Source organism: Peromyscus californicus, unplaced genomic scaffold (genome assembly GCF_007827085.1).
Source record: "Peromyscus californicus insignis strain IS unplaced genomic scaffold, ASM782708v3 Scaffold_10__1_contigs__length_136768540, whole genome shotgun sequence".
Classification (NCBI taxonomy): domain Eukaryota; kingdom Metazoa; phylum Chordata; class Mammalia; order Rodentia; family Cricetidae; genus Peromyscus; species Peromyscus californicus.
The window spans coordinates 115,470,222-115,498,199 of NW_026294391.1; the positions used below are offsets into that span (position 1 = coordinate 115,470,222).

General features: G+C 41.8%; 1 protein-coding gene across 2 annotated transcripts; it reads right to left on the bottom strand.

Annotated features, from left to right (window-relative positions):
* Nucleotides 1–1,372: 1,372 nt before the first annotated feature.
* On the bottom strand, nt 1,373–27,978 carry Mospd1 (motile sperm domain containing 1). 2 transcript variants are annotated; one of them, XM_052739652.1, is made up of 6 exons: nt 27,816–27,965; nt 11,930–12,182; nt 11,751–11,826; nt 10,044–10,261; nt 4,487–4,648; nt 1,373–2,789 (listed from the first exon to the last, which is right to left on the bottom strand). In XM_052739652.1, the coding sequence occupies exons 2-6, from the start codon at nt 12,081–12,083 to the stop codon at nt 2,758–2,760; spliced, it is 642 nt and encodes a 213-aa protein (XP_052595612.1). In that variant the 5' UTR covers nt 12,084–12,182; nt 27,816–27,965; the 3' UTR covers nt 1,373–2,757. The 2 variants fall into 2 exon arrangements, with proteins under 2 accessions (XP_052595612.1, XP_052595617.1); XM_052739657.1 differs by lacking the exon at nt 4,487–4,648 and having other exon boundaries at nt 27,816–27,978.

Genomic DNA, 27,978 nt, shown 5'->3' on the forward strand with positions numbered 1-27,978 from the left:
TCATCTTCAGTTACATAGCCAGTTCAAGGCCAGCCTGAACTACACAAAAAGAGGCAAAGAGTTAGAAATAGAAAAAGAAGTGGGGTAAAAAAATGAATGATTAAAACAACATAGCTGGGTACAGTACCTGTAACCCCAGCATTTGGGAGACCGGGGCAGGAAGAGGGCTGTGAGTTAGGGGCTGGAATTTGACTCCAGCACGAGCTAGAGTGAGGGCATGTCTCAAAAACAAGCAAATAAAACGAAGAAACGTAAGCGGCTGGAAAGATGGCTCAGGCCATCAGAGCTCTGCTGCTGAAGCTTCTTCCAGCAGTCACACTGAGTGCCTCCCAAATCCCCGTAACTCCAGCTCCCGGGCACCAACTCCCTCTTCTGGCCTCTAATGGTATCCATACTCATTCAGTTCTCTCTCTCTTTCACATGCATGCGTGTGTGTGTGTGTGTGTGTGTGTGTGTGTGTGTGTGTGTGTGTGTGTGTGTAACTCCAGTTCCAGGGAAAGTGGCATACTCTTCTGGCCTGTGTGAGTATCAAGCATATTTGTGTGCATATACATACATGAAACTGATACATAGAAAACTGACACACTCTTATTGGCCAAATACCTATTTTCATGAGGTAACCTGTAAAGATTTTGTTAAGCTCAGGATTTTCTTTTCTTTTTTTTTTTTTTTTTTTGGTTTTTCGAGACAGGGTTTCTCTGTGTAGCTTTGCGCCTTTTCCTGGGACTCACTTGGTAGCCCAGGCTGACCTCGAACTCACAGAGATCCGCCTGGCTCTGCCTCCCGAGTGCTGGGATTAAAGGTGTGCGCCACCACTGCCCGGCAAGCTCAGGATTTTTAATAACACAGTTCACAAAACAGTACAAGGCAATGTGAAGAGAACTACTAATCTTCGCTAGCCTTAAACAAAATGAGATATAATTTTAAAAAAGAAGGAAAAAAACTGACACACATAAAAGAAAATACAAATTCTTTTAAAAGATAGACAACTGTCTTGGGATGTCTAGAAACTCAAGCTATTTCTATCATTTATTTCAGTATGTTTTTCTTCTTTTTTGTATGATACTGGTAACTGAACCTTATACATTCTAAGCAAGAATAGCTCCGCTGCTAAGTTGCAGCCCAGCTATTTCCCTGTTATTATTTTCCATGTTAACTCACAGAAGAATGAGTCAACTTGAAGAAAGAGTTCAGATAATACTTCGGCATTCCTCAGAAGTGATGCAAAGAAAATGTTTAAGTCAGTAAAACTCGGATCCCTATTTTCTTTTCTTTTTGAAAGTAATGTCTGTTCTTTCTGATGGGTTCTCTCTCGCGCACACACGCGCACACACACATACACACACTTCAAGAAATGAATAGAGAAACAAGATAGAGCCTCACAAACATGTTTTTATGAGTTCAAAGTTGATTACACTTATGTGCTTTTCAGTCATTATACAATGTACAGACATGATCCACTGAATGATTTATGCTCCATAAATGGTTAAACAATGATTCCCTATGAAATACTAGACAAAAAGCTTCTAGAAGCAGAGTACTGTTTCCTGCAAAAAATCAACTTCAGGCATACATTTATGTTTACATATATTCCTTGAGAATGCTACATTAGCAGTGCATAAAGTTTATTAAAAAGAGCTGAAAGAGAAATGGATGTTCAAGAGACTCAATGCATTGTGCTTTCAGATAAAAATCCTAAGACAAAAAAGATCAGTTGCTGTGACAAGAACAGTTAAAACTGCACAGATGTCAGAGGTCAGAAAATGCTATAAAGAAATGGAAATAGTTGTGCTTAGGGGACTTTTTTGGTAAATTATTTTAATAAATAAAAACTTAAAAAATGTCTCAGTGACTGATACAAAATAGACATGGGTATTTAGGGCTTTCTCTACTTGGCTTAGAGTTTGAAGGTGAAAAAACCATGTCCTTGGAAACTGTCATCTGACTTTCCTAGTCAGAGCAAGTCACTTACATTCAGGCAAGTAAGAGACTTGGGAGAAAACCAAAAGGTGATTTTCCCCTTAATAACATGAAGGGGTAACCAGAGGTAAAGCTAGGATGAACAAAGTCATTTTAAAAAATGTCTACCTTCCTTTAGAACTCTCAGGCCAGAGAAGCCAGTTTACTTGTATGAGGTGCCTGGTGTCTGGACCACAACCTGTTCTGTAGTTCACAAGATGACTTAAATCCATCTTGTCTTCTGTGAGACTCTAGGGTACGTGTGGCCCCCCAGTAAGTCCCTTGCTTTCTCAAGCCTCTCACACACTGCTTGGAACGGATTTGCTTGAAAACCACTACAGCAACTCCTTGTAATGACTGAGGGAGACATGATTTACATAGTAATGCTGATGCATGTGTCTAGCAATGAATGTCACTTCATTTTCAAGCTGTGCGGTTGCTCACTTAGGTCTTACACTTTGAAGGACCCATGACCCTTATCAAAGTGAATTAGGCAAAAAAAAAAAAAGATGAAAAATAACATTTAAAATTGTTTGCACAATAGGCATAGCTTTTAAAAGAATGTCTTCCAATAATTCCCTCTGTATCACTTGGAAGTATCTTTTTGTTGTCTGGAACATAAAGTGCTAGAGTCCTTCAAATAAAATTAGAGACTAATTGAAAATATATATTATACATTTGCAGTTACTTGAAATCATTCATAATTTGTAGTGTGTTAATGGAGTGAAATAGAGATAAAAGGCAGTCCACATTCATATTTAAGATCAATTTACTTCAGAAGTCAGTTGTAATCCTTGCTCATGTTCTAAGTATAGCCATTGTGATAAGACCTGGAAGGGAAAAAATGGAGGACAGTTAGAGAAATGCATTTTACCAAATCTACCATTCAATAACAAGTGTTTGGAGCTCGGCAAGCAAATAAAATATAGTGCCACAGGCAGGCCCTCTACCAAAATCTCAAAGTCGACTTGAATTTAGTTGAAATTATACAGAAGAAATCCAATTCACAACAATAGGCAGTCACTGGATAGATTTAATGAAATCACTTACGTCTGGTCAGAGCTAATTTCACTATCAAACATACCTCCTACTTTATCCAGTCACATCAGCCGTAAGAACAGCAGACATGCCATTTAAAAGTGTCTGTAAAACCAAACAGACTTCAACAGCCTATTTATGGCGGGGCTTTAGGGCCACAAAGACACAGCAGCACAATGTTGCCACTTTCCTTTCCATCCCCTCTCACTCTTTTTTTTTTTTTTTTTTTTTGAGATAAGGTCTCTCATGGAACTCACTCTGTAGCCCAGGCTGGCCTTGAACTCACAGAGCTCCGCCTGCCTCTGCCTCCCGAGTGCTGGCACTAAAGGTGTGTGTAAGCACACTGGCTTGCATGCTCAGTCTTATATGAATGTCAGGAGGTAATAAAGAGGAGCACAGTGAAGGAAGATGACTGCCTAGCACTGAAGCAGTCAGAAACACTGTCTCCAAACAGAACACCAGCTAAATCTCAGAAGATGGACAGGAAAGAAGATACAGAACAAAGGCGGACATTTCAAGAAAGGTTATGGCATGATCAAGAGGCCCAGAAATTCCAGATGAGATTTTTCTAGAATCAATGACTACTTCAGCAGGTTCTATTCGAGGATTTGTAGAGCAGAATAGCTAGAAATCAGCTCCGGGAGGTTTGTAAGACAGCACTGTTGTAAACGCCAAGCTGTGCTGTTACACGTTATCCCAGGGACTTTGGGGAACCAATGGAGACCTTTAGAGTAGAGAGACACCATGAAACTGAAATAGAAGAGAAATCGACCTCATGACAATGTGATGGACGGCTGAGGAATAAGGTCAAAGGGGGAGAACGGGGCGAGTAGGAATACAAGGAGAGAGTAGAAAGAGCAATGTTGAAGTAAAAAAAAAGCAAAACAGAAATCCAGGTATGACGGCACACACACGCCTGTAATTCCAGCTTCTGGGAGGCAGAAACAGGAGGATTCCTGTGAATTTGAGGCTAGCCTGGGATACACAGTAAGCTCCAGGACAGCATGGACTAAAGTGAGACCCTGTCTCAGAACAAATGAAAAAACACATACAGACAAATAAAAGTAAAAAAAGAAAGCCCAGTGTGGTGGTGCATGCTTGCAATCCCAGAACTGGGGAGGTGAGCAGGGTGAGGAAGGTCAGGAGGTCACGGAAAGCCTGGGCTGCAGGAGACCTTGTCTCAGGAAAAGAAAAGTTGAACAAAAGAGCACTCCAGGGAACACTGAGTGCAAATCCAAGGAAAAAAATGGCACGAAAGTAGAAGTGTCAGGAGAACATGAGGGAAGGAAAGACTTTTTAAAGACTTTATCTCCTCTAGCGGAGGCTGGCCTCAAACTATGAGGTGAGATGACTCTGAACTCCTCATTCTCCTTCCTCCACCTCCCAATTACACATGCCCAACTTGAATGTATGTGTTTTATAAATATTTGATAACATTGGAAATCAGTAACCCCTCAGATCAGTACCAAAGCATCTGTAGAACCCTTACCTAAGATATAAGCAGCCACTAATTTTTGATTCACACTTAAGTGGAGGTAGAGAGGCACCAGCGATTCCATATCCCCCAGAGTAGGCAGCATCAGGGCCGCAATACATATCACACCCAGGAAGACAGTTAGCAAACTAGGTCCTGAAGAGACCGTTCTGTTTTCTGTATTAAAAAAAAAGAAGAAGATAATCTCTGAGCTTGCTTCTAAAACCAATGTAAGATGAAAGTCAGAAGTTGCTCCACAGATAGTGGCCAGCATGCATCTGTCAACCTTTCGCCACTGCTCTAACTCCATGGAGACCTCCATGCTGCACTTATATGGAAGTCTATAATTTAACCCTCAGTCATTATGCATTGGCCTCCTTAAATGGTAAAGGGAGGTCATGAAAAGAACAGTGATTACAAATTCCCCAACCCCCTGACTGTAGTCTACAGTAGAAAATAGTCTTTCAAGTGTGTATCATAAATACCTTTATGATTTCCTTTGTTTGTTCTCTCTATGTAGTCCTGGCTGTCCAGGAACTCAATATGTAGATCAGGCTGGCCTCAAACTCACGGAAATCCACCTGCCTCTGTTTGCCCAGTGCTGGGATTAAATCTCAGCCTTTAATCTCAGCACTCAGCAGAGGCAGGCGGATCTCTGTGAGTTTGAGGACAGTTAGGATACTGGGCTTTGGCAGTGAGCTACAGCATTCTGTTGGCATAGCCATCCCAAGAGGAAAACACCAACACAATCCATTGCAGGGTTTTAAATAGTCAAACTCATAGAATCAGAGAGAATTGTGGCTTCCCAGGACTTGGGAGAAGAGACTAATGGGAGCTGTGATTCAGTTCACACAAGTCTCAATCCTATGAGATTTACATGTCTAAAGATACACTCTGTCACATAGGACCTATATTTAACAACACTATATTTGGGGTGGTAGTGGTGGCGCACGCCTTTAATCTCAGCACTCAGCAGAGGCAGGCGGATCTCTGTGAGTTTGAGGACAGCCTGGGCTACAGATCGAGTTCCAGGATGGTCAAGACTACCTAGTAAGACCCTGTCTCAAACAACAAAAAATGCAATACTCTTTTATACACCTAAAAATTAGTTGAGAACCCGATGTAGTGGTGTAGGCCTATTATCCTAGCACTCAGAATGCCGAGGTCAGAGGATCATAAGTTCAAGGTCAGCCTATGATAGATAGCATACTTTAATCTCATGTTGAATATTCTTAAAATAAAAATGAAATATGACCAAACACGGTGGCTCACACCTGTAATCCTATGTATTCCAGAGGAAATGGCGGCACAAGTTGGTGATCCCATCTATTTCAGATGCTGAGGTAGGAGCTTTGAAACTATAAGGCCAACTTGGACAACTTAGTGAGGCTCTGTCCCAAAAATAAATTCAGGGCTAGAAAGATGACTCATTGGGAAAAGTGCTTGTTGTACAAGCATGAGGATCTGAATTTGACCCAGAACCTCTGCAAAATCACACACACACACACACACACACACACCCCTGCTGTCAAGCCTGATGTGACATAGTTCTGAGTGTATATCTGCAATATATATCCATCTTTTATTATATCCATCTTTTGAAGAAACCCAGTGTGATGGTTAATCTTGGTTGCCAACTTGACTACATCCGAAAGTAACTAAAACCCAAACAGCTAGGTATACTGTTGAGTTAATTTTCTTGGTTGGATTATTTGAGGTGGGAGATTCACCCTAATTCCAGATCATTTGAAGTCAGAAGATCCACCCTAAATCTGGGCCAGACATTCTGGTGGCATCCCACATAAAAGGACTTGGAAGAAGGAAGCGCATGCTTTCTGTCTGCTTGCCCTCACACTCATTGGTAAGCTCACGTATCCTGCCTGACCCATTCTTTCGATGGTGTTATAACCTACTTGTTCAGGATTCCAACACTGACTGAAAACTGGCAGCTCTCTAGGATGACCCTGGTACTCCAGCACCAGATTGGGACAGTTGAGACATCCAGTGTCAAGAACTGGACAGCTACTGGATCCTTGGCCCTTCTCTCAGGAAACAGCCTTTGTCAGACTACTTGGACCACAGCAAACCACCCTAATTAATCCATATACATACATACATACATACACACATATACATATACTATATACACTATAATATATAGCAGATTTTATATATACTAGTTCATTCTATCAGTTCTGTTCCTTAGAGAACCCTGACTAATAACCCAGTAACAGCATTTTTCTACCATGTACCTTTCCCCACTAATCTTCCTTTCATTAAAAGGAATAGCCAAGAGCAACACAATTTGTGTTTTATTAATGAAATAATGCTGTTCATTCTATTATTAAGTGGAACTTTTCTAAATTATTAATACCTTAGCTATTGTGAAATTTAATTGAACTTCACCAAAGCTAAATAGGTAAAACAAAGTCAAATTTCATAGCAATGATTGCTTGGGATGAAACAATAGCATAAATAACTTTAAAAACCCTTAGTTCATAAGCAAACAACTTTGTATTTACATCTATTGCAAGACTGATTTTAAGGAAAATATAACAACTACACCATTGACTGCAAATTAAAATAAAGATGATTTCAAAGAGCTGGGTGTGGTGGCAAACACTTGTAATCTAAGCACTTGGGAGACAGAGGCAGGAAGATTGCGTAAGTTCAAGGCAAGGCTGCTCTACATAGCAGATTGCAGGCAGTTTGGGTTACATAGCAAGACTCAGTGAGTTTGAGGCTAGCCTTGAAATTCCAATCTGGGTGTGGTAGCACACAGCTCTAATTGTACTTGGGAGATAGAGGTGGGAGGATGAGGGGTAACTTGGGTCTACAGAGCAAAAGCCTGTCTCAAAGAAAAATAATAAAGACAAAACAGTGTCCTCCATCATCTCTTCCTATAGATAGCACTACTGACAACTTTCAGATTTTATAAATGCCCACATAAACATGTAAAATAGGGGCTGGAAAGATGCTCCATGGATAAAGTGCTTGCTGTATCAATATGAAGACTTTGAGTTTGAATTCCTAGAACCTACATGAAGCTGGACACAGCAAATTTGTCTGTAATTCCAACAGCAAGGTGGGAGGCAGAGACCTGCTGAGCACAGCTGTGAATAAGAGATCCTGCCTCTACAAGGTAGACTGACCCCTGAGGTTGACCCCTACATATACTATGTCATGCATACACCTGCATCCACACAGAACTGCCCACATATACACATCTTACACATGCAAAGACAAAAATGTACAATTTTATATAAATAGTACATGATATATATATATACATATATATGTATATATATATATATATATATATATATATACATATAACTGCTTTCTCCCTTTACTAACGTACTTGAAACTTTTGAAAAGATTTAATTACTTTTATTTTATGTATATGAGTGTTTTACCTGTATATATGGCTATGTACCATATGTGTGCCTGGTGAGTATGGTGGCCAGAAGAGGGTGTCAGATCCCCTGGAACTGGAGCTACAGGCAGTTGTGAGCCACCATGTGGGTGCTTGGCATCCAATCTGGGTTCTCTAGAAGAGCAGCAAGTGCTCTTAACTGCTGAGCCTCTCCCTAGCCCCATATTTGATGAAGATTTTTGCACTTCATTCTAACAGATCCTTGTGAATGCCTGCCTGACATTCCATTTCCTCAACAGTCATACCATAATCAATTCTCAACTGATGGTTTCAGGTCACTTTCAGCTTTTTATTTTTACAAACAATAATACAGAACATCATTTTCTGAAGCCAGAAAGTACAGACTCCAATGTGTGTGATAAAGCCTTTGCAGTTCATTATTAATGCATGTAATTAAGAAAAATCTACCAATATTCAGCTCTACCTTTTAAAAATGTCCTTAATAGCCTTGGCTAGTATTTTATGAAAGCATATTTTATGTATTTCTCTTAATTTTACAGTTTATTTTTATTACATGAAAAGATCCATAAAATATAAAACTATTTTTATTATGCAGGCAACACTTACACAAGCAAACTTGTTAAGTATGTGAAACTGTAGGTGGCTTTTTTCTTTTTCAAGTTGGTTAGTGCTGTGTAGTTTGTTATTCGGGGGGAGCAGGTTCTCATGTGGCCCAGGCTGGCCTTCCACTCTCTAACAGAGGGTGACTGTCAGCAAGACGGCTGCCAGGCCCGATGACCTCTGCTCCGTCCCTGGGATTTACACGGTACAAGGGAAGCACCTAGTCCTACAAGTTGTCCCCTGACTGAGGATCACTCTGAACTCCTAATCCTATTGACTCTACCTTCCATCACCTACCAAGGAAGGGCTGAGATTAAAAGGCCTGGGAGCACCACACCAGTCAAATGTTCTCTTTCATCCAAAGATAAAAAGATGGCCCTGTCAACGAACAGTTACTGCTAGGAAGCTAATACCTAGTCCATAGTTCTGGGATTAAGCAGAAAGTCTAGGCACTCCCTGTGCAGAATGGAAAAACTTCAGAGCCACACCAAAAAGATAGCACTTCCTGTCTTCTACAATAAATATTTGAAGATGAACATACTGATAGACGGTTGATATAATGACAAGGACATTTATAAAATATCCCCAATATAAGCTTCAGTTTCTTTCCTTTTTACCTTTGTTTTAATTTACTTTTTAGTTTTAATTTATTTTAACTTCATATACACGTACTATATTTACAAAATGTTTCTTTTCTTTGTTTTTGTTGGGGATGGAACCTAGGGCCTTGCTCAAGCTGGGCACATGCTCTACCACTGAGTCACTTCCCGAGCCCTTTCTCTGTTTTGATAGAGTCTCACTAACTTGTGGCAATCCTCCTGCTTCAGCCTCTAGCAGGCTGGGATTACCAGCATGTGCCACCACTCCTGACTTTTACATTTCAGTTTTACAGACAGCTAGTACCACATTCATGTATCATTCTCTGAAAAGACCTTTGTTTTTCTATGTAAACTTTTATCTCCCTATTCTTCTAACAGGATTGGAGGACAATAATTAGACGTTGGAAAAAAGGGGGAATGCTGTCTGAAAGTTGGATATGAGGAGAGTGTCATTGTTGAAAATATATATCATAGCGATTCTGAGTATCTAAGCTGGAAGGAAATGAGGAATGGAGAGGGATTCAATTAATAGCCCACAGGGGATATTATAATCTACTTAGTTTAATTAACTTCAACTTTAATGAGATTTTTTTTCAAAATAATATGAACAGCATACTAAGCTTGGCCTATTGCCAAAATGAACCTCTCTCCTCCTTTAAACTAATTAAATGAGAAAGGATATAGGAAAGTCATAGAAACAATAGTATATAATTGCTAAATTGTACTGGTATTATAAAGTTGGTACCCGCCTTCTTTAAGTTTATATATATTGGAGATATATGGCATTTCATACATTTCAAAGCCTAGGATGGCAATCGTCTACTCCTTCTACCTACGGTAGTAGCAGGCACTCCGCTCTTCCCTGAAGCTCCATTTGCTGACTAGGTTGAAAGTGGTTATCTTGTTAGTAGTCTTAGCTCCACGGATTACAGCTGGAAGTCTACAGGGCTTTAAGGGTCTTTAAAAACAATACTACCTGGTTGACATGACTGCTCAAAAAATACACTTTCAGTTAAATGTTCCTTTATTCTTTTCTCCTCTTCTTCCTTCTGTTGTTCTTTCGCAGATGGGAGGAGAGTAGCAATAACCTCTTTCCTTCCTAAAGCCTTCCTCTGGCTTTGCTCAGAAACTTGGAGGCGGAATTTGTCTATCACACCATAGTGACAGGATCGAACATCTCTATGACGAATCACACTGAAAAGAGCAAAACAACAACAACAACAGCAATAATAATAATAAATAAATAATTACAAAGTCTGTTTAGGTGTCTGGGGATCTATCGAACAGAAGGCATCAGAAATTTCAATAGGGTAAAAATAATCTTTCTGACTATAACTAAATACTCAAAATTTGCTAATGATGCTGGAAAAAACTAACCATATAGTCTAAGGAAAAAATGGGCAATTGTGAACTATTAGATGAACATTGAACCCAGGGCCTCAAACATGCTGAATAAGCAAGCAGTCTCCTATTGAGTTATGCCCTCAGCCCAGAATCAAGTCTTGAGTAAAAGAATGATAAAGAAAGTTGCCTTTAGCAGTGAATTTTTTCTGTACATCTGTTGAAGATTTCTTTCCTAAATTGGAACACATAAAATAGTTTCTTCCTCACAAACATAATAAATTCCTATTGTTACTTATTTGTGATTGAAGTAAGAATATTCCCTTTATTGTGCCTGGTTCTTCTGAGAGAATGCAAACACAGTTAGGTCAAGGGTAGTGTGTTTATTTGGTAAGACTAGAATTCTTTGGAATATCCTTGCTTATTGTGCACTGAATGACAACCCAAAGCAATGTGCAAAAATCTGCTCTAAAAACACACTTCACCTACAACAGTGGTTCTCAACCTGCCTGATGCTGCGACCCTTTAACACAGTTCCTCATGCTGTGGGGACCCCCAACCACAAAGTTATTTCATTGCCACTTTATAACTGTAATTTTGCTACTGTTATGAATGTAATGTAAATATTTTTGGAGACAGAGGTTTGCCAAGGGGGTTGCGACCCACAGGCTGAGAACCACTGCTCTATGGCTTTGAGCTGAGGAAAAGGCTGCCTCTCATAGAAGACTTTGACAAATACAGTTGACTTGGTAGCTTAAATTAAGGGCTGGCCAAGTGGATTCATTTGGTCACCACTGGTTTCTAAAGCAAAAATTCAATCTGAACAGCTTGAACAAACAATCGTCTGACACTCTACAATGAAATTATCTGGAAGCACTCAGATAACCTTTTACAGATGAGCAGTTACACATACTCGCTGCCTGTTTAGATTCAATTCCAGGCTTATTAGTTGAATCATTTCAGATGATCTTATACTGCGATTGTTCTAGAATGTTGTATTTATTCATTTCACAAATGTCACTATAATAGCAGGATGTCTCAAAGAAAGCTAAATTCTCTATTATAGCTGGAGAAATTTAAAGGAATAAGCCAGAACTTGACCATAAACATCACTGTCTCAACCGAAACAATGAGGAATTATTAAAGAAAATGCTGGTCCAGACTGTTTAAGTATTTGATTACTTTATATAGACTCCTCCAGAAATGTCTTAAATTTTGATAAACTTTCAGCCCCAAATTAAAAAAGAGAAACACAAAGTGAAGAATCGCTTTGAGAAGACCATTTTAAAGTTCAGACACACATATCCACACACTGAGAGCATGTTACATGAGTCTGACTTACATATCCACACAGCACTGAGGCTTCACTGCACCTGCAGCGTCAACGACAACATACTTATTTGGAGTCGTACATAAAACTGAAAGAAAAAGTCACAATGCCATTAGTGTGATTAAGTCAATTCATTTTTACAGGTAACAATTAGTAGGACCTGGTTAAAATTCGGAGACTAGGAGACTCACCTTTGAACTTTAAGGCAAACTCATAGGGGTTGTACAGAGTCAACACTTGCTTATGTGTTGACTGATCATCTGCATAAAATATCAGCTCCGTGGGAAACACAAAAACAGGAAGGTTTCCTTCCACTAACTCTGGTTGTCTTTTTTGTTGATGCATTGGCACTGAATCCCCCTTGCTGCAGCTCTGTCTTTACCGTCTCAAAGCTATTTTGGACTTTCTTAGATTCAGTTAAAAACTCCAAACCATTTTGGCAATCTAGAAATGAGAAAAAGAAACTGCATGATACTAATTTTCAGCAATCTACAGTCACTCTGCCAAAATGGCGTATTTAGGGAACAGCAAGACGGCTCAGTGGCTGAAGATGCTTGATGCCATACCAGGCCTGAGGGCCCACATTCCATCCGCAAGTCCACAGAGAGCAAGTCAGGTGAGCTGGCCTAACTCTCTCTCTCTCTCTCTCTCACACACACACACACATACAGAGAGAGAGAGAGAGAGAGAGAGAGAGAGAGAGAGAGAGAGAGAGAGACAGAGAGACAGAGAGACAGAGAGAGAGAGAGGAAGGAAGGAGGGAGGGAGGGAGGGTGAGGGAGGAGGGAGGGAGAGAGGGAGGGAGGGAGGGAGGGAGGGAGGGAGGGAGGGAGGAAGGAAGGAAGGAAGGAAGGAAGGAAGGAAGGAAGGAAGGCAAGAAAAGAAAAAAGTTAAACAAGCTGGGTGTGGTGGTGCACATGCCTTTAATCCAGAACTCAGAAGGCAGAGGCAGGTAAATCTCGTGTGAGTTCCAGGCCATCCAGGGCTACATAGTTATGAGATGCTGTGGGTGTTGGGAATTAAACCAGGATGCCCTGGAAAAGCAGACATCTCTCCAGCCCCTAAAGATTGATTTTTATTTATTTGTGTGTATTTGTGTGTGAGTATGAGTGTGCATGTCTGTCTGCCTGTCTGACCTGAAGCTGGAGTTATAGGTGGTCTATGTGGGTGCTGGGAACCAAATTTGGGTCTGGAGAGATGGCTCAGTTGTTTAGAGTACTTCCTGCTCTCTTAGAGGACTAGAATTTAGTTTACAGACCCCACCTCAGATGACTCATAACTACCTGTAACTCTAGCTCTAGGGTATCTGATGTCCTCTTTTGGCCTCCTCAGACACCCCCATACACATGGACATGCCCACACACATACACTAAAAAATAAAGTCTCTTTTTAAAAAAAAACTAAAACTTTCCATTATTTCTTGTAGAAAACTTAAGAATCACTTTTACACTGACATTAACAATGATTTATATAGTGCTGTGTAGAAGGATGGAGAAGATGGTTCTCTTCATCTTTTTTTTTCCTACTGAAACCAAGACAGCCAAGCTGTCTGGGAGCTGAATGACTGTCCTCGCTAAGCAGTCCTTGGCATTTCCTTTGAAAATTCAGAGTGAGTAAGTGCTCTTTGGCCCACGTGGCTCTGTTCTTCCACTCGTATGTCAAGTTACACAGGCATCACGAGCGCTGCTTTGTTCCAGTTTCAGAGGCACTTTAGGACTCCTTCTGGGCTGTATTTGAATATGTTCCAGGTAGCTGGAGCTGGCAGAAGGCGGTCTGTCAAATGTGATGCTTCTGCTTCTATTTCCTAATCTCATTGTAAGCAATACTCGTATTTAGCAAACCTCCTAAAAGCAACATAAAATACACGGTCTGAGAATGTGGCTCAGTTGGTAGAGTGCCTACCTGGCATGCACAGAACACTGGCTTCAATTCCCAGGATTGCATAAAACCAACTGTGGAGACACATGCCTATAATCCCAGCATTGAAGAAGCAGAGGCAGAGAGTTTCCACAGCACCAGGTTTCTACACCCCCCCAAATGTCCCCAATTCCATTCATCTCTCCCAGTACTCTCTTCTATAATCAGGAAAGGATCCTTGCACCAAGACTGGAACATCAACCTAGCCATGAAAACCTTCAACCTACAATCTGTCCCGCCTACAAGATGTGCTGAGGCAATGGTGACACAGAACTTGTAGGAGTGGCCAACCCATGACTGGTCCAACTTGAGGCCCATGCCATGAGAGGGAGCCCACACCTGACACTGCTGGAATGGCTAGGAACCAGAGGCAGGACAGTCCAGAGACCCAGGATAGAGCCAAACATGACTGCGGGAAAAAAAAAAAAATCAGTGAAATGATTCCTAATGATATTGTGCTGTACTCACTCATATATCAGTGCCCAGCCCAATTGTTTGTTATCCAGCAACTTGTGGGACAGATGCAGAGACTCACAGCCCAACATTAGGAGGAGCAAGGGGAATCCTGAAGAAGAGGGGAAGGAAGGATTGTAGGAAGCAGAGTGGGTCAAGGACAGCAGGAGAACATGACCCACAGAATCAACTAAGCAGGGCTCATAGTGGCTCACAGAGACTGAAGTGACAACCATGGACCCTATATGGGTCTGGGCTAGGTCCTCTGCATGTACTCTATGGTTGCATAGCTTGGTTTTCTTATGGGTCCTAACCGTGGGAGTGGGGTGTCTCTGACTCTTTTACCTGCTCTTGGGACCCTTTTCCTCCTACTGGGTTGCCTCATCCGGTCTCAACATAAAGGTTTGTGCTTACTCTTAACTGTATCTTGTTAGGCTATGTTCAGTTGATATCCCTGGGGGGCTGCTCTTTTTTTTTGGGGGGGGGATAGAGGAGGAATTGATCTGGGGGAGAGGCGAAGTGGGGGAAGGGATTGGGAAGAGTGCAGGGAGGGGAAACTGAGGTGAGGATGTAATCTATGAGAAAAGAATAAAAGTTTACAAAAAAGAAGCAGAGGCAGGAAGATTAAATTTCAAAGTCCTCCTTGGCTACACAGAAAGTTTGAGACCAGCCTGAGTGACATGAGACTCTGTCTCAAGAAAAAATAATAAAAAATTCAAGGCTCCCAGAACCCCACCACCACCACCCAATGCAAAATTGGGCCAGCCATGGTGATGCATATTTGTACTCTAGCACTTGGGAGACTGAGGGAAGAGGACTGCTTGTAAATTTGAAGCTCATGTTTCTGGGCAACACACTGAAGCCCTCTCTCTTAAAACCAACCAACCCAACAAAGTGGAAAAGCTAACACTCAGAAAACATCCAGTGCCTTGCTCACCCTTGATGCTGGTGGTGGTGGTGGTGGTGGGGGGGTTGGTCCTGCCTCAACTGAATGTACCAGGGCTTTGCTGTCCCGCTATGGGAGGCCCTACCTACTCTTTTGGAGGAAGGGATGGGGAGTGGGTAGGGGTGGGAGGGAAGGCTCAGGGGGAGCAGGATGAAGGATGAGAGGGGATCTGTGGTTGGTATGTAAAATGAATAAAAAAATTTAAATAAAAGAAAGAAAAGAAAACGTCCAGTTTTCATTCTGTAGAACACACTTTTAAAACAGGCTCTAAACCATTACTGTGAGTTGAGCTTCATATATATTCAAAGAGGACTACAATCAATGAACACTTTATTTAGTTTTATCAGCTGCCAGGGCTCTGATCCTTAATGAGGCTTTCTGAACTTTCACCAATATAGGATATGGTACCATCATATGTAAAAATGTAGATGGAAGTCATACACAGGCCCTGCCATCTAGACACTCTAAACTGGGGCATAGTGATTCACACCTTTAATCTCAGCATTCAGGGGCACAGACAGGTGTGCCTCTCTGATTTTGAGGCTATCCTGGACTATATAGCAAGATCTAGGCCAGGTGGGGCACATAAGTAAGATCCCATCTCAAAAACAAAACAAACACACACACACACACACACACACACACACACACACACACACACACACACACACACACAAAAAAAAAAAAAAACCCAAAAATAGAATAAAAGAAAAGAAGGAAAAAAAGAATTTCAACCCTGGAGGTGAGGTGTTGTGGTGTACCCCTGTAGTCTCAGGCTTTTGGGAGGCTGACAAGAGGACCCACAATTTGAAGCTATTCTGGGCTACCAAGTGAGACCTGGTCTCAAAAAAAAAAAAAAAAAAAAAAAAGAAAAGAAAAAGAAAAAAAGAAAAGAAAACCAGAGCCGGGCAGTGGTGGTGCTTGCCTTTAATGCCAGCACTCAGGAGGCAGAGCCAGGTGGATCTCTGTGAGTTCAAGGCCAGCCTGGTCTACAGAGCGAGATCCAGGACAGGCACCAAAACTACACAGAGAAACCCTGTCTCGAAAAAAACCAAAAAAGAAAGAAGAAAAAAAAAAGAGAGAGCTGCACATGCAAAGGCATGGAAGCCTGAAGGGGGGACGAGGGGGGAGGAAGGCAGCAAGCCCCAGGCTGTCTCAGATAATCCTCCAGCTCTCTCCACTACTTCAGAGCGTGTACACAGTTCATGACAATGTTGGCTGTGTTCCTGAGTTTGGTTTTCAATAAGCTGACTGAGCCTGCTGACATTTTTATGAGTAACAATATCTAATGTTTGTATAATTCATAACAGATTACCCAGACTTTTATTAATTACATAGACTGAATGATTAATAAGCTCTTAGATAGAGTGTTGCTTGGACTATACTAAGTGCTAAGTATTTCCTACTATTATTGGTCATAGTGATATATTTAATTATGAATAGACCAGCCTGAAACAAACAAACAGAAAATCCAATATCATCAGGCTTCCTGCCTTCTAGTCCAGTATTCTTTGCACTGTACCAAAATATTTTCACAAGAGAAAGATTATTTTGAAAAGTATCTGACTCAAGTGATTATAATTTAACATATTTTCTCAGAATCTATTTTTCTTTCCTTTCCATCCTTGTCCACTCTTCCCCACCCCCCTACTCCCACTTTCTTTCTCAATTGCACAGCCATGCTCCTGCACCAGCTTCCCAAGTCCTGGGCCTACAGGCAGAAGCCACACAGGGCTCTGCATTTCTCTCGTTTACTCTAAGTCACACACATTGCTATTTGGATAATTCACTCTCAGAAGTTTGCTATATATTTTTCAATACAACAATGAGCTCCGTAAGTTGATTCTTAAGAAACTTGGCTGTTAGGAAGATCCAAATTTGACATGACTCAGTAATATGCTCTGACTCATTCTAAAACTCAGTTCTGAGGGAAAGAGTTTAGGATTAAAAGGTAGCAGCTTTAACTTACGGAAGACATAACCAGGCAGAGCCATCTAGAAAACAATAAAGTTGAATTAAGCCTTTGCTTAATACCATGGCCAATTCCAAACAGATTAAGACTTTAAGTGTTAAAAGGGGAAAGAAAAGCCAAAGTACTAGAAGAAACCATAGAAAATTTAAAAAGAAACTCTCAGGCTAACAATGGGATAAAACTAAACCCAGAAATATTGACAAATTTAGTTACATAAACTTTTTACAAGTACGCATGGCTGGCCTGTAATCCCAGCACTTGGGCAGTGGAGGCAGGAGGATCAGAAGTTCAAAGTCAGCCTTACTTGTACAGCAATTTTGAGACCAGTCTGAACAACATGAGAGAGAGTCTGTCACACACAAACAAGCAAATTATTTTATAGGAAAGGGACTTAGCTTACAAAAGGCTATTTAATTTAACATCACAAGAGAAACATAAACTAAAGCCATGTTTTGATACATTTTTAAAAGGATATCAGATTAGGAAAAAAAAAAACCTTGCTAGCACATGGTGAGAGAAATCAGAAATCAAGCACACTCTTATATTACTGATGGGGATATAAACTGCAACAACTACTATCCTGCAGAATGAAATACTCATATCCTCAGAGCCACTAATTTAACTTTGAGAATATGTCTGGAACATATATCCACCGCCGCCGCCGCCACTGCCATCACCAACTGATGTGAAGTTACATACGTGAAAGCGTTTAAATGACGAGTTAAGTTTTAAAGGAAATGATTTATGTGAAGCTTGGTGAAAAGACTTTGGTACTCAATATAAACCAGTAGTTCATAGCAAAAGACTGGAAACAGTCCAGCTATCCATTAGTAGGGGATTTATTAAAGTGTGCTATATCCACTCATTGAGATACAAGATACCTGTCAAAACAATAGAGAAAGTTCTTTGTGTAGCCAGACATGAAACAAGCCTCACAGTGTAAGATAAAGCTGGACCTGCTAACATAGAACTGTAATCTCAGCTACTCAGGAAATTAAAAAAGGAGGATATCAAATTCAAGATTTGCCTGGATACTTAACGGGACTCTGTATCAAAACAAAAAGTCTGTAGTTTAGTGGTAGAACACTTGCCTAGCATGTATGAAGTCCCAGGTTCAATCCCTAATACCAAATAAAAGATTGACCACAAATAAAAAGTTGGAGAGGGAGCAAAAAGTAAAAAGAGGTCTGGGATAAAGCTCAGTGGTAGGGCCTAGATTCAATTCCCAGCATGCTTTGCCCCACCAAAAGATGTAGAGTTGAATGAGAAAAGCAAGGAGTACCTTGTGAAGCACATACTATCATTTGTATGCAAAGGAAAGAGAAAAGAATGAGTGATGAACTGGGCTTGATGACGCATGCCTGTAATCCCAGCATTTCATAGTCTAAAGCAAGAGATCAGGTGTTCAAGGTCAGCCTGAGCTACACAGGGAGTTCCATACCAGCATGGGCTACATGAGATCCCATCCCAAATAAGTAAATAAATAAATAACAAAAATATGTACTTTTCAAGTCTTTTAAGCCAGATGTGGTGGCAAAGGCCATCCTAGTAGGGAAACTGAGGCAGGAGGACTATAGAATGAGATTATCCCCAACAACAACAAAAAGAGGAATGTGAGATGATTCACAAATCTTACTGTGAAGTCAAAAATAACCGCACAGACAAGTGCTAAGCTGCTGTTGTAATTTTAAGGAGAATTTAGTTGGCACAGGTCAGAGGAAGAATTTTATTAGCTTGGAATAAAGGCTTAGAAAATTTTATCCTTTGCATCTTGAGGCTTTCTCTTTGTGAGTTAAAGATGCCCTTCCTCATTTCCCCATGAATCACACACAGGCCATCTCCTTGTCAACATTAAAGAAGTGTTTAATTGCTTTTGAGCAGTTTAGTGTTTCTTTTCATATCCCTTTTCCCATCCAGCACTTATCTTGGCTGAGATAGAAGTTGCCTCCCCAACTCCAAGCCGGGGTGATAAGGGAAGAATTAGCACCAGGTCAGCAGAGTAGCGTTAGCATTGCCAACAAGCATCATGAAGCACACCACTTACCTTTGATGGATGGTTTTCCGGGAGAGTAATACTTTCTCTTTGCCCTACTCCATATCACAAAATGATAAAGTGCAAAAATCCAGGGGAAAGATTGTATACTAAGCTGGCAAAAGCCTTCCTGCAGATCAGTTTATGAAGGTGTTGTCCGAAAGTCCAGTGTACGCCAAGTCAAAGTGTGTTATAGTGCCTCACAGATTAAAAAAAAAAAAGCCCAGGATGGTTAAGACATTTTCCCAGAGTTGCACAGGTTATTAAAGGCAGAATTATATTGTCCACTCACTCTCTTTTATAGTATTTATCTCCTCTGCATCTCAATTAGAAGGTCCTACCCTCATGACTCTGTTATATGTACCCTAGTCTCAAGTAGCCTGACCCAAACGAAATTTAAATTTATCACTGTGTTATCATTTTTTTTTCCTTTTCCTATTCCAGATATTGAACCCAGGGCATTGTATAAGGACTGTATTTGAGACAGGGTCTCACACAGCCCAGGCTAGCCTTTAAGTCCTAATCCTCTTTCCTCTACCTCTCAAGTGCTACGATTACAGGCCTGTGCTACCAGGCCTGGGACCAATGTTGTATTTTTAATGTTCTTGCTTGTATGGATTCAGTATTTTGATATTTTGTCTCTTCAGTTATATATTAGCCCTAATATTACATTATTTTTATCTTGTTCTAAATTCATGATAAACCCAAGTTCAGTGCAGGCACTTGGAAGACACTGAGGTCATTGGTTTTCCTATAAGTATCTACTAATAATCAGTTCTTTCATCTGTGAGCATGCGGGGAATGTGCTGTTTACATAAAAGGCAGGCAAAGGATCTTAGTTAAAGGCATTTGTGGTGGTTTGAAAGAGAATGGAACCCAAAGGAAAGTGTCACTATTAGGAGGTGTGGTCTTGTTGGAGGAAGTGTGTCACTGTGGGGGCTTTGATACCTTCCAGTGTCCCAGACCACTTCCTGTTGCCTGCAAGATATAGACCTCTCAGCTACCTCTCCAGAACCATATCTGCCTGCATGTCGCCATGTTCCCTGCCATGATGGTAGTGGACTGAACCTCTGAACTGTAAGCTGCCACCTCAGTTAAATGTTTTCCTTTATAAGAGTTGCAGTGGTCATGGTGTCTCTTCACAGCAATAGAAACCCTAACTGAGACAGCACTATATACAGATAGGTGGCTGCTGACCATGGACTAGGGTGAGAGGAAAGAAGAAGGAATCCACACTCCCAGCATGTCCCTCTCTTCTCCCCCTGCCTTCTGCTTCTCTTTCATCCCTCAGAGTCAATCTGCGCCAGCAGTGTTTATAAATCATGACGCTCCCACATGGCCCTGACCATAAAGGCAGGCAGTCCTGCTGAGAAGAGATATGGGAAACTGCCTTGTCCTTGACCCTCTCCTAAAAGTACAGAACATTCTTGAATAAAATTAGAAAGAAAACCTTATGTATGCACACTACCTTGTGACTAATTTGCAAACTACTCTCCCACGGGAAGCAATGTCAACCCTGAATGGTTTCTCCGGATTGTCTGAGGCAGGGTCTTGCCATGCAGCCCAGGCTAGCTTCACACTAGAGGTCACCTGCTTCTGCCTCCTGAATGCTGGGATCCCAGGTGGATGCCACCATTTCTGGCAACATTGAAATTTCCCACTCTCTGCTGTTGGTCCAGATCATTTGCTATCTTCCTCTCTTTGCATTGAGCAGAGGAATGGAAAGATAAGAGTCGGGGACAGACAAGGGAGTTTCAAAAGACTTCAACACTGTAGACTTCAAACACTGGGGCTACTGGCAAGCATGGGAACTCCAGTAAAAGTATATTCTCATCCCCTCCGCTTTTGGGAAAATGGAGCCTCTCAGAAGGGCACACGCAGTCCTTCTGGATTCTTGTACTATGGTTCCAAATTTAACCAGTTAAGAATGGGGCTAGAGATGACACAGAGGTTAAGAGCACTTGTTGCTCTTGCACAGGACCCTGGTTCAGTTGCCAGCACCCACATTTGGTGGCTCATAACAACCTGTAATTCCACAGTCAACATGAGATCCAATGTCCTCTTCTGCCTTCTCTAGACACCAGCACACATGTAGTGGACATACATACACTCAGACACACACAAATACACATAAAACAAATAAAGTTTACAAAACAGTTCAGTATTACTCAAAGTCTAGCCCCCACGCAGCAGGAATTAGTGAGCCATCTGCTTAGCCACAGAGGGCCACCTACTTAAACTACATGTTTCTGGCTCTAGATATTTATTCTGTTTTTCAGCTCCACCTTTAAGTCAGGCCCCTTTTATCTGAGTGCAGGGGCTATCTTAGTCCTCCACACTGGGTAGTCTTGGCCAAAATACGAGAAAAATGCAAATTAGGTAAGAGCACTAAGTTTTACTACTTTAGGGTCTTTAGTATAAAAGCCCTTTCTCCTCCATGGTATAAACTCAGCAATAAAACATGAATTCCAGCATCACCTATCAGAATTTTAATGCCAGAAATGAAATCATAATGCTCATTTTATATCTTAATGCCCATTATTCAAGAGCATATTTTTTAGGGTTTTGGAATAATATGTTATCTTCCTTGGTGGAGCTGACTACTACAAATCATACAGAGTCATGAACTAATCCACATTCAAAAATAAAAGCTGAGTAGTATATATAAAAGACTTTAAAAGAACACCCTAGTCAGGAGCAGTGGGACAGGCCTATAAATTTCAGATAGGAAGATCCCAAGTTCAAGGACAGCCTGGGCCACATAACAAGACCCCATATCAAAATAAAATTAGTGGCATAATGTGGCACAATGCCTATAATCCCAGTACTTGAGATGCACAGGCAAATAGAACTCTGAGAGCTCAAGATTAGCCTGGTCTACATAGCATATCCAGGCCAACCTGGGCAACAAAGTAAGATCCTGTCTCAAAAATAAGTAAAATTAGTGAAGAATGGTGCATTCAAGGCTAACCTGGGCTACATAGTGAGTTCTAAGTCGGCTTCGGCTAGAGTGAAACCCTGTCTCAAAAAAAAAAAAAAAAGAAAAAAGCAAAAAGCAAATGAATAGATAAATAAATATATAGGCAAACAAAACTTTTAAAAGGGCTGGGAGTGTGGCTTGGTGGTGGAGAGCTTGCCTAGCATGCATAAAACACTAGAATTGATCTCAAGTACCACACAAAAAGAAAAGTCTTTTTGTAAATATATGGCTGTGTATGGTGACACAAGCCTGCAATGCCAACACTTGGCATATAGATACAGAAGGGTTACTACAAGTTTGTGGGCAGCCTGGTCTACATAGCGAGTTCCAGACCAGCTAGAGTTACATAGCAAGATCCTGTCTCAAAAAGAAAACAAAGCTGGGTGTGATGGTATACTACTCTAATTCCAGAACTCACAAGGCAGAGATAGGCAGCTGTCTATTACTTTTAGGGCAGCCTGGTCTACGTAGTAAGTTCTAGGTCAGCTAAGCCTACATAGTATAGTGAGACCCTATCTCAAGCAACAACAACATCAAACCCCAAACACACACACACACACACACACACACACACACACACACACACACACACACACACATATACAGAAAATAAAATACCCCTCTAAACCAAAGACAGCTTTATATCTCCATTTTAATATATACATTATTTCCACAATTTACAACATTGTTGTGTCTTTGGTTATTACATGATGTGCAAAGAAAAATCTATATTACTTCAGTTTTTAGACTATGTAGGCTGCTACATGTGGCACATGGAGTTTTAAGATCTTTAATTCCAGGCTTGGGGGAGCACATCATTGAGCCTAACACTCAAGAGGCAGAAGCAAAAGGAGTTCTGAATTGGAGGCCAGCCTGATCTACATAGCTAGTGCCAGGCTAGCCAAGGCTATATAGTGAAAGCCTGTCTCAAAACAAAACGAAATAACAATATCTTTAATTTATTTACCATATACTTAGACTTATTATTTATCAGGAATTATGGTAGGGAACATGGAGAAAAGACAAAAACAATATTTCCATCCTTCATAAATCCCAGACTAGCAAGAAAAAAAATACAACAGGTGTTAGAATATGATGCTATTGCGATATTAGGACATATATTTAAATACCAGTTGACACAGTGTGCTCTGGGAGCAAAAATGATGGCCTATATCCAGAGTGAAAAGGATTAATTGCAAGAAAAATGTGCAGAGGCATAAAAGGGACAGGGGGTACTTCACAGTGAGCACACTGCATATGATTTAAATAGGTATGGGTGGCCAGGCGGTGGTGGTGCACGCCTTTAATCCCAGCACTCAGGAGGCAGAGCCAGGCGGATCTCTGTGAGTTCAAAGCCAGCCTGGTCTATAGAGTGAGATCCAGGACAGGCACCAAAACAACACAGAGAAGCCCTGTCTTGAAAAAAAAAAAAAAAGAAAGAAAGAAAAAGAAAAGAAAAAAATATGTATGGGCATAGTAACAAGCAGAGGGAAAACTGGGAAGGTTAAGTTGGAGGTAGATTGTGGAAGATCATTAACTTTCCTATGTTTGGAGCTTGTCAGAAATGGAAATTCTTAGTCCCCACCGGAGACCTACTGAATCAGGAATCCGAAATGGTGGGAGTCAAGTTTGTAAGGAGCTGTCTGGGTAGCGGTCAGATTCACCAACGTAGAGGACCACTGCTGCAGGCAGTAGGAGACCTCTGAAGGAGTTTTAAGCCACAGAAACTGACCTGATGAGTTTGGAGGTGGGTGAGTGGTGGCCATTGACTATCCAACTCCAACACCTGACTGCAGTGTAGATACAAGACAAAAAAGAACTGTTGGATGTCTATGCCATGAGGAGATGATGTAAGCCAGGGCTAAGGCAGTAGGAATGGAATCAGATTTAAGAGATGTTTCAAGTGACCAAAGGTCACTCAGGTGACTAAAGGACAGTCATACAGATGTGTCACTGACGTGGCTTTTACGTAAATGCTGTAGTCTTGCTGAGTCTGTCAATTTATAGACCCCAGAAAAAGGGAGGCTGAGAGCAGTTTCTTATATTTTAGGTTGTGAGCCTAGCCTTTAACGGCTGAGCCATCTCTCCAGCCCCTGAGAGCAGTTTCTATGTGTTTCTTTATAGCCAAGAGCAAGGGTGTCCTGGTTTGTAAAGGAGCCTTCTAGCCTACTTGCTTATCCTGCCTCTCACTGTAAGCTAGTACGCTGACGTACTAACATATTCATATGTTCTGTGCATTTACTTGGTACAAACTAATCTCTGAGACTGATAATATTATGATGTGCTGACAGAAACAAATTCTGAACCTGGGAAGGCTAGAGAGCAGGCGCTGGTGCAGCTGATCAAAGTCAGGTACTGTCAAAGGGAGGCTGTTAACCTCCTCCTCATTTCTAAAGCCAGCACTAAACTCACAGAACCCGGTTCATTCAGCAGGAAGTTTGAACGGAACTGAGTGAAAGAATTAGCTTTTGGGCTACATACACCCTGAAGGTCAAGAAAGCCAAGCAGAGCTGTTATTTCTAATTTGGGAGGCATGATTTAGCTGGGGCCATCTTCAATTACCTGATGAAAAGCAAGTCAGGTACAGGTCAACCTATATGGCTAATTGACCTCCTAAAAGACTTTGGGGTTTTTGAGACGGAGTGTCACTATATAACCCAGCTAGTAGTGTAGATTAGGCTGGCTCAAACTCACATAGACCCACCTGCCTCAAGACTCTTGCAGGATACAATTCCTGTTTTCATCATGATTCTGGACACCTCTTGTTACTTCATGCTTTTTAGTTGCTACCAATATCTTGCCTTATTTGGCCAACACATTTGTCCAAAAATAGGCCCCTGTTCACAACTGCAAACCGGCCAGACATGGTGCCTCACACCTGTACTCCCCACATTTGGGAGCCCATGGCAGACAGATTGTCTAGACTTTGAAGCTGACCTGGATTACATGAGCTCCAGGCTAGACAGGAATTCATATAAGACTGTCGCAACCCCTCCACCTCAAACTGTACACTTTTAGGTAACTTGAGAGCAAGAGAGGTCCACAGAAATTATAATGAAAGCCTCGTAATAGAGATGAAGAAATTGAGGACTTAAAGAATAAATCACTTAATATATTTATTCTAAGGAAAGATACTCCTAAGCTGGGCGGCGGTGGTGCACGCCTTTTATCCCAGTACTCAGGAGGCAGAGGCAGGCGGATCTCTGTGAGTTCGAGACCAGCCTGGTCTACAAAGCAAGTTCCAGGACAGGCATCAAAACAACACAGAGAAACCCTGTCTTGAGAAAAAAAAAAAAAAAAGATACTCCAGACTGCTAAAGAGGACAAGACAGCCTTTAGAACATCATTGGTAATCTTCATTTCTAGCTTTTAGGAGAAATTAAAATGTTCCCTATTTTTTATCTTAAACCCCCTTTTTGGCTTTGATAGGGTTTTTGTTTATTTGGTTTTTGGTTTTGTTTTGTGTGTGTGGGGGGGTTGTTTGTTTGTTTTGGTTTTTGAGACAGGGTTTCTCTGTGTAGCTTTGTGCCTTTCCTGGAACTCACTCTGTAGCCCAGACTGGCCTTGAACTCAGAGATCCACCTGGCTCTGCCTCCCGAGTGCTGGGATTAAAGTCTTGTGACTCCATACCTGGCTTTGTTTTGTGTTTTGACACAGTCTCTGTATTATGTAGCTCTGGCTGTCCTGGAAATCATTATGTAGAGCAGGCTGGCCTTGAACTCAGGAGACTACCCAGCTTATCTTAAATCTTTTTTAAAAACAAAAACGGAGTAGGATGGTGGTGGTGGCACACACCTTTAATCCCAGCACTTGGGAGGCAGAGGCAGGTGGATCTCTGTGAGTTCAAGGCTGGTCTGGTCTACAGAGTGAGTTCCAGGACATCCAGGGATACACAGACAAACCCTCTCTCGAAAAACCAAAATAAATAAATACAAAATGGAAGAGTAGCAATATTTTGTGACATCCCATATGTAGCCCTGCCTGTCCTGGAACTCTCTATGAAGACTGAGCTGGCCTCCAACTCACAGAGATCCATCTGCCTGCCTCTGCCACCTAAGTATTGGGATTAAAGGCATGTGCCAGCACACTCAGCTCATAATTTCTTTATTGGGCTTAGTAAGGAATGGGATGGGTTTTGTAGTTTCTTATTTCATGTTTTCAGACAGTAGGCTTGAATGTAAATTCCTTATGAGAAAAAAATATATGTATATAGTATTTGAGAAGAATAGACATGAACAATTTATGGAAGATAGGTGTAGTATCTATTTTCTGTCTTTGCCTGTTAAGGGTTTACTATTCTACACTGAAATACTGCCTATCACACTTGATTATGTACTATATGTAAAGGGAATCTATCACAACCATTTCTCACAGATTTGAAAAATTCTAAAATTTCAAGTACCCTGGCATGTTAGGAAACCACTGCTGCTATGTGAGTTCTACATATCCTTCAGAAAATAGTTTAATCTCACATCCTGTTTGAGTGTATAAACTGTACAACTTTAAAGACACATTTGGCCGTTTCCTGTTTTCCAAACTCACCACTGATCTGTACCAAATACATGTGTAATCGAAAAGCTGGGTGTCTACCTACCCCTTACTCAATTTCCTGAATGGAGTATTTAATAGGCAAAGAGATTTCCCAATACTTACAGGAAGTGTGGAAAAGATTTTCATCACTATGAATGTGTTAAATCCCATGTGTGCCTTTCCCGAAAGAGTAGACTTTCCCCTTCTGTCTGGAATTCACATTAAGAACAAAATGCGTTCCAAAAGAACAGGACTGCCTTTTAGGCAAAATTCGGGAACTTGAATTTTTCAGGATTACTTCTCTTCGTTTCCTTAAAGGACAAAATGCTAGGACCCTTTTCACTTCCTATTTGCCCTGTGACTCTCCCAAGTGAAATTTCCTTCAATTCTACTGGGACAGCAATGCTACTTCAGCAGGAGAAAGACAAATGTCAGTTACTTTCCTCAAAGGGGAACCACAGAACTTTAAAGGCTGAGGTCTAGGGTGAGACTAAAACCCTCCTTAAGACATCAGCCCCACCTGCTTGGGGCCCAGCCTTCACAGCTCTTTCCCCATGCTGCCCGGCTCCATGTGAAACTGGTCATGTGAGCCTGTTTACAGCTGAGCAGCTGGTGCAACCATCAGGATCCGTGCAGAGGTCCAGGGAGGGGTAAGGATACAGGCCACGTACCCCCTTTCTCCCCTATGATTCCAAGACGTTTGCTTCCACCACAACCCTCCCCGTTTCTCCACCTCCTTTCATGTCCCTTCAGGCAAAGCCATCCCGGGACGCTTGGCTCCAGCCCCCGCCCCCACCCCCATTTCCTCGCCTGGGGGACCGGCTGAACTGCAGGAAGGGCGAGGACAGTGTCACCACGAACAGGGTAGTCAACTGACTTCCCTCCCGCAGCCCTCCAGGCAATGTCCGCCAAAGAGTTGTCCCTAGAGCCGCATCCCCAGGGCAACTGAACTCTGCCAGGCAGGCAGCGGGAAGCTTGGGAGGCTGCCTTTGCCCAGGCAGGGGCAGCTACACATCTGCTGGCCCGACCCTGCGGAAGGGCCACCAGCAGTCAGAGAGCGGTGGACCGGCTCCCCGGTCCCAGCCACCCACCGCAGCCAGGCACCGGGCAGCCCTGCTGTCAGTCACGGAGCCACGCTCTGGCTGCGGGTCCTGGGCATTGTCTACGCGGGGGGCCTCGGCTACGTAAGTTCCACGTTTCCTCCCAAGTCAGAGGAAGTGGGTGACGGGACATTGGGGGACTCTCACCTCAGTACCAGTGGCTTCCTCGCAAAGCAGCTGCGACTGCTCCTTGCTCCTTTGTCAGCGTCTCCAGACTGCACTGCCTGCTGGGATACGGGAGGACTCAACTGCCACCTCTCCCCGCCCAGGAGGATGAGTCGCAACTGGAGGGTGGGTGAGAAGAGGACGA

What these genes read in the sequence shown, in the direction of transcription:
- Mospd1 (XM_052739652.1), bottom strand. Translation starts at nt 12,083, where the DNA reads ATGCATCAACAAAAAAGACAACCAGAGTTAGTGGAAGGAAACCTTCCT. An exon ending in GTTTGCCTTAAAGTTCAAAG is followed by an intron (nt 11,827 to 11,929) that starts GTGAGTCTCCTA and finishes TTTTTCTTTCAG; the next exon opens with TTTTATGTACGACTCCAAAT. An exon ending in CCTCAGTGCTGTGTGGATAT is followed by an intron (nt 10,262 to 11,750) that starts GTAAGTCAGACT and finishes TGCTCTTTTCAG; the next exon opens with TGTGATTCGTCATAGAGATG.